The sequence below is a fragment of the Calonectris borealis genome, chromosome 3, assembly GCF_964195595.1.
Source record: "Calonectris borealis chromosome 3, bCalBor7.hap1.2, whole genome shotgun sequence".
Lineage (NCBI taxonomy): Eukaryota > Metazoa > Chordata > Aves > Procellariiformes > Procellariidae > Calonectris > Calonectris borealis.
The window spans coordinates 1341010-1357525 of record NC_134314.1 but is presented as its reverse complement, the minus strand read 5'-3'; the positions used below and the strand labels follow the sequence as shown (position 1 = coordinate 1357525).

The window sequence follows — 16516 nt, the reverse complement described above, 5'->3', positions numbered from 1 at the left end:
TGGAGCAGGACTTCCCTGAGCTCGGTGCTGTACGTACCCAAAGACTACACCCACGAGGTGCAAAGAGACAAAGAGCAAGAGACAGTCCTCCACCCTGTAGCCCAAGGATGGGGAACAGAGATTTACCCAAATGATTTTGTGACAGAGGCAGGGATGCCTGCTCATTCCAGGTCCTCCCCCACATTTGGTCTGTGGGCAAGCAGAGAATGGTATTTCTGAAGAAGGAAAAAAAAAAACAGGACCTGGCTGTGTCCAGGAACTGAGCTCTGCTGGGGTTTCTGGAGGTGCTTCCAGACTTCTTTAAACTCCCAGTCCGTGTCAGATGTGTGTGAGCAGAAAAGAAGCTGTGCCTGGACCATGGTTTAGTCTTCTGTGGAGATAGCAGAGAGGTTTGGGTTTGTCTTGTACTGGCCAAGGCTCTGGACGGAGGGATCGAAGCCGAGGCTCTGTTGAGGTGGTGAGGATGCATAGACATCAGGTATCAGGAAGGACCAGGAGGATCCTTTCAGTACTTGAAGGGCGCTTATCAGAAAGGTGGGGACAGACTTTTTAGCAGGGCCTGTTGCGACAGGACAAGGGGGAAGGGTTTTAAACTAAAAGAGGGGAGATTCAGACCAGATAGAAGGAGGGAATTGTTTACGCTGAGGGTGGTGAAACCCTGGCAGAGGTTGCTCAGAGAGGTGGTAGATGACCCATCCCTGGGAACATTCAAGGTCAGGTTGGACGGGGCTCTGAGCAACCTGGTCTGGTTGAAGATGTCCCTGCCCACGGCAGGGGGTTGGACTGGATGGCTTTTGAAGGTCCCTTCCCACCCAAACCATTCTGTGATTCTATGATTCTATGATGCAGGCAGAAATCATGTCCATCTCAGAAGCAACCAGAAGTCCTGATCTTGGCAGAGCAGCTTATCCCACAGTAAACTACCACTGCTGTTAAAAGTGAAGAGTTTCCCCTGAGAAGGTCTAAGCTCTGGTCTCTTTGGCCATCTCTGGGCAGACCCTGGGAACGTCTTCTGCTGCGAGGCAGGATGGGGAGTCCTCTGCCCAGCTGAAGCTGCAGATAGGTGGGACAGTTTAACATCCAGAACATTGTGGGAGGTTGACGGGCTGCTGCTGTGCTCATGACGTGGTGGACTCTGTCCCCTTCACCAGCGTGTCTGAGGGCTGTGGTGGAGAGGAGAGGCTGGGGGCAGGAGCACAGGGCTGATGAATCTCCACCTGCACGTGTTGAGGAGCCCTGAACAGTCAGAGTAGGACAACTTCTCAGGCCAGAGAGGCACGGTGATGGCAGGAGGGAACAGGCAGCTCGTAATTAATTGCTGGTTGCATTTATCAACCTAGCTAGTACCAGCTAATGGAGCATCAAAGCAGTGGGAAGGGGCGAGCAGAGAGCAATGCACGTGCTGTCAGGGGAAGGGCTCAGTTACATCCCCACGATGGAGAGCCCAGAGTAAATCCAGCTGCAGAATGAGGAGTGAGGCTGGACCATAAGCAAAATTACATCACTGTCATGGGGCCATTTCTAGTTTTCTTTTATATTTTGGGATTTTTTTCATTTGCTTCCTTGACTCACTGCAGAAAATGTGAGTCAAGGGGGAAAAAATAGCTTAAAAAATGAGTGTTGGCATATTTCTGAAGAGTCACTAATTTCTTCCTGTGAAGTTGCTTGGTAAGCACTTTCCTTTGAAGACTTTGAATGCAGTCCTGCTGCTCCTGTAGGCCATGCAGGGCTCAACTCCGCTGCCTCCGCATCTGCGGCGTCAAGGGATGCACCGAGAGCAGCTTGGCAATGGGGTGCGCTCGGCTTTGGGAGGTCACAAGGGACCCGTGACTTGGAAAACTGAAGGCAGCTCAGGTGGTTGAGCCTGGCAGATGGAAGCAAAAAACCTTGGGAAGCAAAAAACCCACAAATGGAAATGATTTTTATATATATACATTTTTTTTGTATATGTATAAATGTAAAATGCGTATATGTATAAAATATATATACACATTTATACAATGTGTATTAATATTCATACTATATCTATAAAATATTTGGCACCGAGGCACATTCTTCATGAGACCCCTGTAAAACAGCCCTGTCTGCCTTTTTGCTGGGAAAAAGTTCGGCTAGCTAGCCTTTTTCCATGGTCATCTCAGCTCCACCCTCATCACCTCTGCAGCAGCTCCCTGAAAACAAGCCTGACGTCCCCCTCCCGTCCTTTCTCCGCAGACCTTCCGCTGGCCGGTGGCAAGCAATATCGATGGGAATGAGATGCTGGAGATCCAGGTGTTCAACTACAGCAAAGTCTTCACCAACAGGTGAGAGCGTGGTCTGTCCTTCCCTCCCACCAACCCCCCGGGTCCGCTCCGGTGGGAAGAGGGAGCTCCTGCTTGACTGGAGCCACATCCCTCTTTGGTGTGGAGACTGGAAGGTGAGGAAGACGTTGGTGATGTCTCCTGGGGAGGGCAAGGAAGCTCAGATGCAATGTGTACAGCTCGGTGAGTGAGGTCTTGCTAACCATCAGCAACTAGATGGTGGTCAGCACCATGTCTATGCCACGGTTTTCCCAAGGTGCTGCCGTTTGGTTCAATACGATTTGCATGTGTTTAAGAGAAACTGAACACTTTCGGTTAATTATCAAGGTGGAAGTTGATACCTAAATCCGCAGCTTTTGCAAATTCTGCAAGTGTTTATTTGTTCTTATTCTTGTCATTTTTTCTCACATAGATACTGTGCTGGTTGCCAGGATTTATGTATTATGTGCAACGCTATGAACATTTTTTAAGGTTTCTTACAGTCTAAGTTTTGCCCCCACATTAAAAATGAACATGAGAGAAGGAAAGTTTGTCTGTGCCTTCTGTCAGCCTTAGTGTATTTCATACATTTCTCCATGCTGTTGTTGCAAAAATATGGGAGCATTTCACAAAACGAGTGGCATAGGTGATTTGTCCTACAGAACATTTACACTGATGTTAAAGAGGGGAAAGGAAGAAGAGGGCCAAGGAAGGGCTCTTGTTTGTGGCTGGATGTTGCACTAACATTTTTGCACTGAAATCCAGTGTCTTCCCCAGCTGGAGCTCAGCAGGGTCTCCTGAACATCTCCCAGGCACATGTTCATGCAAAAGCTTGCTTCAGAGCCAAAAAAGTGAGGAGACAGACAGATGGCATGCAGGGCAGGCATGCTAAATATACATGATATAAAAAAAAAAGCCACAAAAACCCCACAAAGAAAACAAAAAACCTAAACAACAAACTAAGGAAAAAAAGTACCTACCTTTGTCTTCCTTTTAAGTAGGAGCTTGAGTAGCAGAAGGATAGTTGAAAAAACTTGTTTTATTCAGTTGTTGTCTGGGAGAAGAAAGGCCAGGAGGGTCCCAGCCCAGGTGGATGAGTTGGGTGGGGAATGGATGGCAGATACAGGCAGAAGAGTGCTCAAGGGCTTGTGGGGAGATCTCAGCTCTGCCACAGGAGCCATGCGTAGTACAAGACACTTTGAGTTGTGTTCAGACCACCTCCCGTAGGCACCTGCATTGAGATAGGGCCGTTGTGGTCACTAAGTTCATGAGTGATGGGCACATGGAATAGGAGATCTGAACCATTCCTGTAGCCCTCAACTGTCCCAGGGTCCGTGTGAGAAGGGACTCCTCAGGGGCTGTGGGCAGCAGATGGGCCGTGGGAGCCCGAGATGGACAGATGCAGACCTGGAGATCCACCTCTTTCCCCGGCCAACATCAGCTCCAGGCTCTGGAACCTGCTCTTCATGTTGCATCCATGACATTTCTTTGACTGGGTGCTCCTTCAATGCCTGCCTTCACTTTCTGCTCCCCTGGTGTGAGCAAGCAGCCTGGATTTGCACAGGCTTAGTGCAGCCAGCAGCTGGATGACGTGAGGGGACAGAGCATCCCTCCATCCATGATGGCTTGGAGCTTCATATCTTCATTACCCAGCAGAAGGGAATGAAAACATGCCAACTGAATCGGATGCTTTTGCCCTAACAAACTCTATGTCAAGATGTACCCAATTTACTGCAATTCTTCATGCTGTGCACACAAAGAAGCAATCCCTTCTCTCTCCCTCTGTCTTAAAACCTGAAAAAAAATCCACTTGAGAGATGCCATAAAGAGCACAAAGTGGTGTTTCTGTGTCTGGAAATGAAGAACCTTCTCTCTTCCTCCATGGAGTTGGGAATTGGAAAGGCCAGGGCATATCAGCAGGTTGCACTGATCAGAGGCTGAGAAAGTGATCACTTGGGTAATTCCTTCCACCTTCACGGTGACCAAAGTCTCTTAGAAATTTCCAAATACCCAACACAAAATAAAATATCCAGCTAGTTCAGCCAAATTGCTTAACGTGCCTTTTTTCCACTGGTGAGCTGCACATGCAAAGAGGTTGGCTGTGTAAGAGCCACTTCCACTTCCAAGATGGCCTTTTGTTTTATCATTTTCATCACTTTGGACATTTTCCTGAGTTTTCTTTGACTTGTGAGGGCCTGGGCTGCCGCAGGGGAGCAGCTATATCTTTGAGCAGCAATTGCTGACGCTGCAGGGGAGCAGGCTGCAGCTGTGTTCCAGTGTCCTGGATGGGCTTGCACTGCCCAGGATGAAGCCTGCATCTCTTTATCTTCCACTGTGATCTTAGCTAGCTCAACTGATGCTTGCATGCTGCAACCCCATCTTCACCATGAACTGAGCAGTGCCATTAACTTTATTTCTCACCATTGAGGGATGACCAGCTCTGCAGTGAGCAGGAATCTAGTTCCAACGCCCCGTGAGAATTGGCTTCTTCCATCAATGTAGACCCCCATGGTACAAGGTGGGGTACAAAGGCACAAACGGCATGCTGTGGTTCTTGTCCCAGGGACTCAGGAGTCTGAGCTGAGGCAGCTGGGCTTCCCCATCGTGGTGTCTACAGCACGCGAAACCAGGAGCATCTCTGCCCATTGCTCAGCAGGTATTTTCTGCCCTCGAAAGCTCTTTGCACTCAAATCATCCCTCAGTCTTGTTTTTGAGAAGGCTGTTCTTGGCACCTCTCACTGCGCGGTGGTTTTTACCATCACAAATCATCTTTGCAGCTCTTTATCCCACTAATGTTCAACTTTCAGCATCCTCCCTCTAAAGTACAGGCGCAGGCTGGATGCACCTACCCCCCATCAGCCCTGCAGACTGAGGATGAAACACATCTCCCTTCTCCCCCATCCCTCCTCCGTTCATGCAGTTATGGATTAATTGCTTGTTTATTCACCGTGCCGGGCTCCTGGTGCACCGCATTCTCCGGAGCTGTTGTGTTCATGGAAGTCGGGTCCATTTTCTGCCAGCCTGAGGTGCAGATGCAGCCTCTTGGAAATGTTTTTGGCACGTGAGGGCTCTTTTTGTTTGGCTCAGGCACATGCCAAGGTCCCCACTGCTCTGCGTGGCTGCCTCTGCTCTCTCCTGGTTGACTGCTCTGTCAGTCTTCACGTTATTTGAAAATTTGATTGTAAGTTATTTTTACATCCCAGTCACTGATGTAGTAGTCATGGGCTTAATAGCAAAATTGCACCACAGCACTGTCATTCAAAGATGATTCTCAGCTGGCGCCCTATTTTTAGAGTTTCTCCATTAATCTGCTCTTGTTAGTGTGTAGCACTGTTAGCAGGCAGTGTTAAACCAAACACTTTGTAAGAACCTGCTCCTTTCATGCAGTTACCAAACAAACCAACTCCAAAGAAGCAAACCAAGCTTGTTTTGACAGGCTCTATCTCCTCATAAACCTGAATGTCATTGATTACACTCCAGTTTTTAATTGCTTATTCATTGAATCCTGTACAACCTTTCCTATTCTTTTCCTAGGATGGCTGCCAGGTTAGCCCGGCTCTCCCCATTCACCCTGTATGAACTCTTTGCTGTGCTGGGATTTCTCTATTATTCCAACTTCATTAAAAATTGATATCAGTGGATCAGAGGCTGCCGGTTCTTTTATGATGATTACCCACAAACTACCCCTGGCCTGCAACAACCAACAGAAATATTTATCCAGCATGTTTGCCTGCTTTGCATCGTTACGGCTGGAACAGGAGCTGCTGCTCCTGTTTCTGGGGTGCGTTTGCCTTGAAATCATAGAATCATCTAATTATAGAATGGCTTGGGTGGGAAGGGACCTTCAAAGTCCATCCAGTCCAACCCCCTGCCGCGGGCAGGGACATCTTCAACCAGACCAGGTTGCTCAGAGCCCCGTCCAACCTGACCTTGAATGTTCCCAGGGATGGGGCATCCACCACCTCTCTGGGCAACCTCTGCCAGGGTTTCACCACCCTCAGCGTAAACAATTTCTTCCTTCTATCTGGTCTGAATCTCCCCTCTTTTAGTTTAAAACCCTTCCCCCTTGTCCCATCACAACAGGTTCTGCTGAAAAGGGCCATCTTTCTGATAAGCCCCCTTCAAGTACTGAAATGCAGGGCTCCTCCCGCCCAGCAGCCAGACCGCGGTTGGAGTCTCCTCTCGCCCCGCTGCAGGACACCGCTGGACCAGCCCTGCTTCGGAGCAGCATCAGACCAGCTGCCTGGGGCAGCGGTGGTGTTCAGCACAGCGGTGGAGTACCCGGCACCTCCCTGCAGAGGTTTGCCAGAGTTTAATGACTTGTTCCGTCTCTGCTAAATTAAAAAGCCCTTCAGGTTAGAAACAGTTTCCTCATGCTGGCATTTACAGACAGTGGTAAAATGAACCCCAAAGCATGTCTGTGGCAGTGTGCGTTCAGTCTGTCCCTCAGCAATTAAGAGACCCAGCACAGGGTCCTCTCCTTGCTGCCCGTCATTGCTTTGGGCCACCGCAGCAGCTCATCCCTGCAGCCCAGCCCAGGAAAGGAGCCGGGACCAGAGAGCTCCCTCAGCAAACACCAAACACGGCATCTCCCCCGGCTTTCTCTTGACAGTAATGGGAAGCAGAATCCCCAAAGGGGCTTCATCTCCTCTCACTGCATTGTAGGTGTCCATGGGGAGTTAGGGCTCAGCTCAGGTGCCCACACGGGTCTCCAGTGCCCTTTGAGTATCCAGCTTCTGGAATGCCTCCTGTAGATCCAAAGTTGTATCTGCCAGCCCCGCGTTTGTCTCAGACATCCCAGGACATCTGCGTGGCAACAGGTACTCATGTTTAGGTGATGGAGCTGAACCCCCATGGCTGGAGAGGGGTCTGGGCAAGCCAGGAGCGGCAAAGCATGCCCTGCCCCAGGGCAACGTGCTTGGGGCACAAGGAACTGAGAACTGGCTGTGGCTGAAGGATGGGCTGAAAAGGCTGAAGTTCCCTGAAGCAGAAGACAACCAGGAGCCCAAAAGAGGCGACGACAGGAGAGCCTTAGTCCAACCCTATAAGCTGCCTACTGATGGAGGAAGGAATATGTTTCAGACCTGAGCATCCGTGGCAGGAATGAACCTGCAGAATAGACTACTCCAGGTCATAAATATAATAGGATTATCCAGGGATTTCTGTTCAGACTCACAGCATTTCTCCTGCTGGCTAAGAAACGTCTGCACCAAGATATTAGTGCCAAGGCCCAGCCAATTAACCTGGCCCCATCCCACCCCGGGCGGCTGGTGCTGAGCACCTCCCTCAAGGGAATGCAGGGAATCTGCGGTACAAAAAAAAGATTAAAGCCCAGGGTCACAAGCCAGTGCTTTAACTACAGCCCATCCTTCTTGCACAGAAATGAGTTGGAGGAGGAGGACAGACAGACATAAATCTTGGACAGGAGGGAGCGGAGTGGGGAGAAGCAGAGCCCTGGCACTGGGGTTTGGAAAGGTGAGCTCTGGTCTCTGTGAATAATTCACATGCAGCTGATTAGCGCTATTTATCGAAGCCCCAGATAAAGGCATGACACCTGATGCAGGTCCACCCTGAATAATGGAGGGGGCCAGCGCCGAGGCAGGGCTGCAGGGCTCATTGAGTTGCTTTTGTTTCCTGCCTCAGTGGCCATCAGCATGCAGCTAATTAGCTGGTAAGATAATCCTTTCCTGGCCCGGCCAGGTCCTCAGCCTCCTTACAGCAGCTGATTGTGTGCTGGCTCCTCGGAGGGGCTGTGGGCTCCGGTGGGTCTCGTCTCTGGGACGGTGGCTGTCCCCGGGAGCCCATCCCCAGGGCTCTGCATGTCTGAGTGCCCAAAGAAGGGGGCAGAGCATGGAGGTGGGGAGATAGTTCGTGAGGACAGCTCAAATGGGCCAGAGCAGCAGTGCCACCAGCCCAGAAACCTGTCTCCAGCCCCTGACAAGGCGGGACATCCCCAGGCTGGGAAACTCTCCTCTCCAGCCAAACCACCCCAGGGATGCACTGTCCCGGTGCGAGTGGATGATAGGCAGTTCCCCATCCTGCCCGTGGTTAATTTTCTAGTGTAGATGCAGACCAAAAATGCTCCACACAAGAGAAGGACCAATAATCATGGGTCCTACACACCCATGCTTCATCTGATGCAACATATCCCATCCTAGAAAGCAGGTGGTGGGATGACCTGGATAGAAATACAGTTCATCACTGTCCTTTCTCTTCTGGTCTCCTGCGGAGACCTACAAAATACCTTCAAGGTGGGTGAAAATTTGTAGCACATGCTCCCACAGTGGAGAGCCCTGGGAGAGAGGGCATATGCAGGAGACGAGTGTGTGATGTGAGGTCCCCGATGCGGATTTGAGTGTGTCTGAGCAGGAGAAGACACTGGGACGCGTACGAGTGATGTGGGGTGGAGGACCGTATGCACAGGAGAGGGCAGAGATGCAAGAAGCAAGTGGAGGCAGCGGCCAGGGCAGCACACCATCCCCGTGAGACGTCGGAGAGGATGGCGGCCACAGAGCATCACCCCTGAGGCAGGAGGTCTGGTCCCTGCCTCTGCTCCTATTCCTGACCTGCTGGGACAGCCTGGACAAGCCTCTTCTGGGCCACATGTTTTCCTTGTGCATGAAACAAGGACGATACCAGTCAACGACCACCCTTAAGGATGAGGAAGGCTGCACAAAAACTAAGAGCTTTTGCTTCGAGGTGGTTTGTTTTCCTCTCTGTCACTGTTTTCCTCTCCGGGGCAAGAAGCAGTAACTGGATCTGGGCAAAGGCTGAAAGCCACGTTACAAACCCCTCGGCTCCCCGCCGCCCTGACGGGCGATGCAGGGGTGGGGGCACAGATAACATCCCCCCGCAGAAAACCGATACCCACGGAGAAGAGGCGGGAGCTGGCTCTCCTTACCTGACAGAGAGACAAAGAGACTAATTCCAAAGGCTTTTAATACAGCACTATGCTCTCCGGGATAAAAATAGAGCTTTGTTTTGTCCTTTGTACTCCGGTTTCTCCAGCAATTAAGATCTTTGCAGAATTCAAGTCTTTAGTATGAAACTGCCTCCAGCTTGCAGAAGCCAGGGTGCTCACCATTTCATCCACTGCAGAATCACTGTAGAAAGAGTGTAATGGAAAAAATTATTAACTCTGGTGGAGCAGGTTTCCTCTCTTGTCTGAGTGCCACAGTTTCCTTGAGACGGTGCTTGGACCGCAGCTGGGCAAGCCTTTCTGCTGCCCAGCTTGCTTAAACATTGCAGAGGTCTGAGCTGCAGCCTCGGAGCATCGTCAGTGATGCAGGAGCTTCAGTTCTCCCCAGTTTCTTCCCTCTCAGTGTGGAAGATCCCAGGGATACCCTGAGGTCGCAGCCAGGAGTCTGCGTCTGACTCACCAGACCACTGGACGAGCGATGTCTCCGGTGCACTCATCAAGATGTTATTTTTCTATAGATTGCTAAAAGGCAAAAGAAAACAATTAAATCTCTTTGAATGCAACTAAGTATGCTTGTAACCCAGACAAAACGCTTACATAGAACTGCGGCACGCCGGTCTCATGCTTGGTTTGCCCTTGTCTCAGCCCAAAACTTTTTAGATTCCCTTCCTAATTTCACCAGTAAGACAAAAAAATTCATACGGGAAGATCCTATGGGATTTGGGGGCCACCTGCACACCTTAGGGTTTATGTTTGTCATTTTCATATGTGATTCGGATCCCCAAACTTTATTATGTGAAGTCCAGACCAGGCAGGTCTCTTGGAGGGAATCTTACGCGTGTCTTAGTAATTGGGAGCAATCCAGTATCCTTGATTATCCAAACATCATTAAAACAAGTTTTTCTGCTAATCCTTTCAGCACTGGAAATACAGAAAGTTGCTTTCCAACGCTGTTATAGGCTGCCTTTACAACAAGCTGTTGACTGTAAGAGTCCTTGGTTTTGTGTTATTAGCTGTGCAGGAGCAAAAAGGATCCAACAGAACGGACGAAAGCTCTGGAAGAGCTTTTATATGAGGAACTATAAATTAAATTAGTCCTCTTCAATTCAAAAGAGGACATAATGAATAGCCACAAGGTTAAACTGGGGAGGAAGCAGTTATTCATCATCTGTTTCAGTAGAAAAACTTGGAAGACATGAAAACGAAGATAGCGGGAGGCTCAGGATGAAGTGGGTCTTCAGATGATGCTGGGTGGGCTGTGGAGAGCCCCGCCATGAGATCTGGTGGCTACTGAAAGTTTACGGGTTCAAAACTGAATTTGACATCTTCATGGAAGAAAAATCTGTGTGAGTTTATTGAACACAAAGATATCCCCTCGGGCCCCAGGAGTCCTAAGGTGGACATCTTACGTAGGCCAGAAGACTCATACTTGGGTTGACAAGGTTTGATGAACTGTGGTCCTTCCTGATGTATCTGGGTTATCTTGACAAATGGATTTGTCCTCCTGAGAGCCCAGGCTCCCCCATCCTCCTGATCCATGGGCTCTTTCTTTTCATGTTTTTCCTTAAACTAACAGGGTTTTTCTTCTCCATTTTCCATTGCACTTCTTGAGCTGTGGGATTATTCACCTCAGAAGACGGTCCTAGTCCAACTTCTTCTCCAGTTGATGCAAAATCAGTCCAGTGAGCAGGGTCTCCTCTCACATACCCCTCCACAAAGTAGGGTGGGTGGCAAGTGCTCCAGAGCTTGAGGTTCATAAAGCCCAGCTTATCTTCCCAGCCCTTAGGGCTGGTGTCTGTGGTACACCTACAGCTGCCTGGTCCACAGCAGATGTATCATCTACTGAAACCTTTCTCCTTCAGCAATGGGATGGCTGCAGCAAGTCTGAAGTCTCATTAAGAATTTCTAGCATCAGCTTCCATGGAAGGTAAAAGATAGACGGACCAAGGGTGTGCTTCGTTATGACCTGAGAGGACTGATGTCACCAGGGGCAGGAACCTGGAAAGGTAGAAGTTTCCATACTATGTCAGAGATGCAAGCTAATCGGCCGAGATGTCTACGGAGGTATCAGCTCAGCCTTTCTGCGAGTGATACCATGTCATACAAGTTGTCCAGTTTTGCAGGCAAGGCTGGCATGTGGAAAAAGAGCTGAAACGCTGAGCCCCGTGGAGGAGGGAAGCTGCAGAGATGGAGATGAGCGGAGTCCAGTCTTCCCAGGAGAGGCTGCAAATCATCTTGGCTCACCAACAGCCAGAGTAAAGCGAGCGGGGGAGAAAGCAGTGGGGACGGGTGGTTCAGCTCAGGTTGGACATGGCCAGCAAGTGATGATGTGGCTTGTGTAGTGCAGAGGAAGAGGTCTGAGCCCTTCCTTTCATTTTTTATTACCTCCTGAGGCGGGCTGGATGTTTGGCTCCTAAGGGAAATGATACTTTGCTGGCTTTCAAACTTCCTTTTTTTTTTTGTAATGCTAGAAATTCAGATCCTCTGCCTGGAGGTCTGGAGGAGTTTGGGTGCTTTCAAGAGGATACCTTCCTTCTCTGGACTGATCCCCACCAAACTCATTTTGCCTTACCAGGAAAACACATTTCATGGAGATCTCTGGCAGCAACAGGACAATTCCCACCGCCCAGCTTTGTCTGCTTGTAACCTGGGCGTGGGGTTTAAGTCCAATAGTCAGCAGAGAAAGACCAGAACCTCCCATGAGCATTTTCTCCCCAAGTCAGATACATCTAAGGCATCTGCGACTGATTTCCCTTGAGCTGGGACAGTCCCACTGTTTGAGCACAGAGAGCTCAGGAACCAATGGTGAACTGCAGGACAGCTACAGTAGGTGGGATGGACCCTTCCCCAGGGAGAGAGGAAAATGAGCAATCATCAGTGCATTTTAAACCCTGATGATTTTGAGCTGCATCAGGGCTTTTTGCCTTTTGGGGTTTTGTTTGGTTTTAACACATTTTTGGTCATTGAGCAAAGTCTATTTTGGAGAAAGGGAGTCTTTGAAGATTCCTCAGCTTTATATTTAAGTTTTAAAAGCACACAGAGCATAGGTGGGCTTCCCACAAACCCCAACAACGGCCAGATCTGATATCCCTGGGCAGCTTGGGTGTCTGGAAAAGGGAAAAAAAGAACAGAAGAGAGCACTTCTGTTATTCTTTTCGCAAAGACACAAATACACCTGACCTGACACCATTTTTTTTACATCTAGGGTAGCTTTAAAATGATCTCTTGGCAGGATCTTGAGCCCAAAGTCCTCCTTGGAGACATTCAGAGATAGCCGCTTTGGCAGCTCTGCTTCCAAAGCCCTGCCAGGCAGGAGGTGGGCATGGAGAAGGCTTGTGCAGCATAGCCATGCAAAGGGGAGTGGTGAGCCTCTGCCCTGGCCTTGCCGTGGTCCAACCCCAGTCACAGCCCAACAGCGATGTGCCAAACACGACTCGGTTTGTCATGTGGAGTCGGCTGTGTGTTTCCTCTTTGCCCTGGCATGTCCCATCCCTCTCACCTTGCAGAGTTCACGCATGCTGAGCATTATGACTCAAAGCCTTCCCTGCTTCTTCAGACCTGGGTTAGTGAAATGACCTTTCATGGGTTACAGTCATTTCCATATAGCTTCTAGATTCATACAACTGAAAATCCAAGCCCTCCTTTGCCAAAAGTGGGTTGAAAAATTGAAAAAAAGTTTTTTTTCTAGCCACTGTAGCATTTTCTAGCATTACAATTTCTCTGTATCCCATCACGTGAGGATGCATGTGCTGGGACATGCTAGGGGCTAAGCTTCTTGCCTCCAAGAAAGGTGTCTTTGCTGTGGGACCTTCTTACTTCACACCAGCAACCCACACCAGTGGCTGTCCTTTGGCTCTATGATGCCTTGCAACCAGGCAGGACTGGCTGGGAGACCAGAGATGTGTGAGGGGTCCAAAAATGGGTGATAGAAACCAGGGAGCTGCTCTGATGAGCAGCTGAGTGGGTCTGTTCGGTCTGTGGGGAGAGGCAATGGCCCTCTGGGAGCTCAGGCTGGAAAAGCAAAAAGTAAATGAGCTGAAAGGGAGTTGTTGTTGGATACTTGGCGGTCTGACAGTGTGTTTGGAAGCTGCAATGCTTGCATTTATGTACGAAGCAGTGTTTGGGCAATACTGATAAATGCAAACCATTTCCTCCCGCAGCTTCTGCGCTGAGTGCCCCGGAGCTTGAACCGAAATGAAGAGCCTTTTTCACTGTCTAGCTAAATTGCAGCTTCATCTGTAATCATCTGACTCTTTAAGTTAAAGCTTCCTAAATCACTTCCCTCCTAATTACCCCCTTTGCACTGAGCCTGTGCAGTAGGCAAGTCAGAGCTTACACTTGCAAGTGTATGTAATTACTATTGTTTTGTTAACGTTTGGATAACCTGGTGAAATGTAGGGCACAGCAGCAGTTCCAGCTCAGCAGCCTGCAGATATTAAAAGTTGCTTCAGTGAATTAACTTTTTTTTTCAGCAAACTCTCGCAAAAATTCTCATTAAATATAAATGGATTTTCTTTTCACCCTGGAAGACAAGTGGAATAGCATAATGAGTGCCAGTCAGCCCCGTTGTATTGAAATATATCCTGTCAGGTAACTAATTTGGGATGAGATTACAGCTCTGGTTGCTAAAGTGGTAATTTGGGTATACTTAGACTTTTGCACTGTGTTTGACTTGGTGACATGCAATATTTTGATTAAGAAATGAAAATTCTGCAGAAATTTGACATGGCGGGTGCTGAAGGTGTTACGCACGTGAGCAGCGCTCGGGAGTGACTGCAGGCAGGGATTCTTCACCGAGGACGCTGGCAGCCGGCGGAGCCCTGCGGGGACCAGACCCCATCGTACAGCAGTTTGCATTTCCCCGCGTGCAGGGAGCGGTTACGACGAGCAGCATAGGCAAGGATGCCGAGCATGGGAAAGCCGTGTCTAGGGAGGCTGGTACGGAGCGGCTGCAATTGCTTGGCAGCCCAGGAATAAGAGTGTTATGTGCTTCAGGGCGGTCTGAAAAAAAAAATGTGTCTAGTTTCAGAGCCCACCGCTTCAGAAAGGTGCTGGAAAAGTGGGATTGGTTAGAGAAGAGCAGCCAGAGTCATTAAAACCTACCCTGAAGGCATCAGCAGCTCTATCTGTTTTGCGTATTGGTAAGGAAAGGAAGAGGTGGCCTGATCATGGACCAAGAAGTGGGAATTTGGTGGCCATCACTCTTGGAGCTGACAAATCCACAGGGGTTCATCATCTCAGCAGATTTTAGCTGAGTAGGGCTGAGCCGCGTGGTCATCTAAGCCCCATTGACAGTCTAAAAGATTAGCATCTCCCACGATCCCTTCTTTGAGCAGCCTGGGCATCGGTCGTGTCCCCGTGCTGCCTGTTTTGCATTGCAGAAGCTCATTAATTCAGGGTGGGCAGGCGTTTAGGAAAACTGCTCTCCCTCCCCACCTCCGGGTTGGAGGCTGTGTCCCCCAGCCGTCCCTAAGGACCAGGAGCCCCCAGATCTCCTCAGCCCTCTTTACAGGTTGAGCAAGGGAGCGCTCGGTGTGTAATCTGGGTTGTAGCCACGGTGCAGGAGATGCTGCTTTGGGTTGGGGGGGTGTAAACAAATCCTTCGGTGTTTGCAGGTCGCAGTGCCAGGGGGTGGAAGGCAGCAGGAAGATGCAATGGCTGCTCCTGCCTGCCCCCCGCCATGCGATATTCTTGGTTTTCTCTCGGGCACTCTGGAGTATGACGAGCATTGAAGGTTTGTTTAGGTGGAGAGCAGGCAAGGCTGCATGGATGGGTTGTATAATGGTTTAGCATGATAACTTTTTTTTTTTCCTATTTTTTTCCCTGTTTGATATCAGATTACGATCCTAATTTCAATTCCACAGCTTTGATTTGGGTCTGACCCAGTTTCTCCATCTATCCTAGTGCCCTACGCAGACATCACCAGGGTCCTTTTCTCTCCCGAGCCCCCAGCTGGGTTGGCCATGGCCAGGTGGGGAAGCTCTCCTCTCCAAACCGCCCTGGGGCTACCCAGCCCGGGGCTAACCCCTGCCCCTGCATCCCTGCGATGGGCTGGGGACGGTGCATTGGCCTGGCCAACCCTAGCAGGCAGCATCCCAGCGAGGATGGGTAAGGGACAGCGCCCAGGCAGCACTTACTCACTAATTTAGATGGAGCCAACAACTCCAAGTGGTCCAGGAGCAGGAGACCAGCTCTCCTTGAGGTCTTTAAGTGCAGGTTGCATCCTCCCTTGGGCAGCTGAGCCTTCATTCCAATCTCCTGGGCTCTTGCAGGCCTGGCAATGGGTTAAAAGCAGTGGCATCCCTCTGCTTTCCCACCCTACCTTGCGAGGGGTGTCTGGAGGTGGGGACCGAATCAGGACAGAGATGCCATGATTTGCCTTTTCTCACTTTCCAGGATCTGAGGATGGATGGATGGAGATGCCACCCCCCCCCTCCAGAGGCTCTCCCTGGCCGCAGGAGCCCGGGGAGCAAACAGCATCCAAGGGACACTAGTAGAGAAGAGGGGACAGGACTTCATGGGCTGGAGGATGCTCTTAGCAAAGCCAAGACCAAGATGCACATCTTGCCCTCAGAGCCCTTGCTCAGAGGGAACAGGCACTTCAGTGCTGGCAATGCCTGGTGGGGTTCACTGTCCCCCCCGGCCACTGTCTCCCCTGAACTGCACCAGGCCCATAGACGGCTTCATTGAAAGATGGCACGTGCCACACGGGCAAAGAGCAAAGCATGTCCTGGGGTGTGCAGCAGCCCCCGGCTGCCCCGATCCGAGGCTTTGAGCAAGCTCTAAGCACCGAACCAGCCAGGCTGGGTTTGAAACAAGGGATGGTCCTACAGCCTGATAAAGTTACGAGTGACCCAGAAAAACTCCCTCTCTTTCCATCAGGAGAAACGCCAGGGAGGGGAGCAGGGCACTTGATGAATTATGAAACACTTGGAAATGAAAGGCTGTGTAGACAAGTGCTGAATATTTCATCCCCTCTTGCCTGGCTCTTGCCTGCCAGGGGAAGTGGGTTGGGAGGGGTCCGAGGAAGGAGCGCGTTATCCCAAGCCTAACGCGGATGCGTCTCCACACTCTTGCAGACAAGCTGGCCCAGGTCAGCGAGCGGAGCTGGGGGGTGCAGAAGCACGTAAGTCAGGCTGAAAGGGTGGCAAAGATGTGCTAAGAGGATGGGGAAAGGGCCTGCATCTCACCATCCTCTCAGGAGGTGGGAGCATCTGCTCCTTGCCTGTTGCCATCATCCAGATATGGTGGCTGGGGAAAAGCTGCCTCGGGGCTCTGACGTACCTGCTTTTATCTGCTCCCGCGGTAGCAACCGCCT

The 16516-nt window shown here is 50.3% G+C and overlaps 1 protein-coding gene across 1 annotated transcript in view; it reads left to right on the top strand.

Moving 5' to 3' along the window:
• The window catches only part of OTOF (otoferlin), a 111583-nt gene that overhangs the window by 15716 nt on the left and 79351 nt on the right, over positions 1–16516 (top strand). Inside the window, exon 3 of the mRNA XM_075144605.1 lies at positions 2215–2303. Within this exon, the coding sequence (XP_075000706.1) occupies positions 2215–2303 (89 nt within the window). The remainder of the gene's footprint in view (positions 1–2214; positions 2304–16516) is intronic.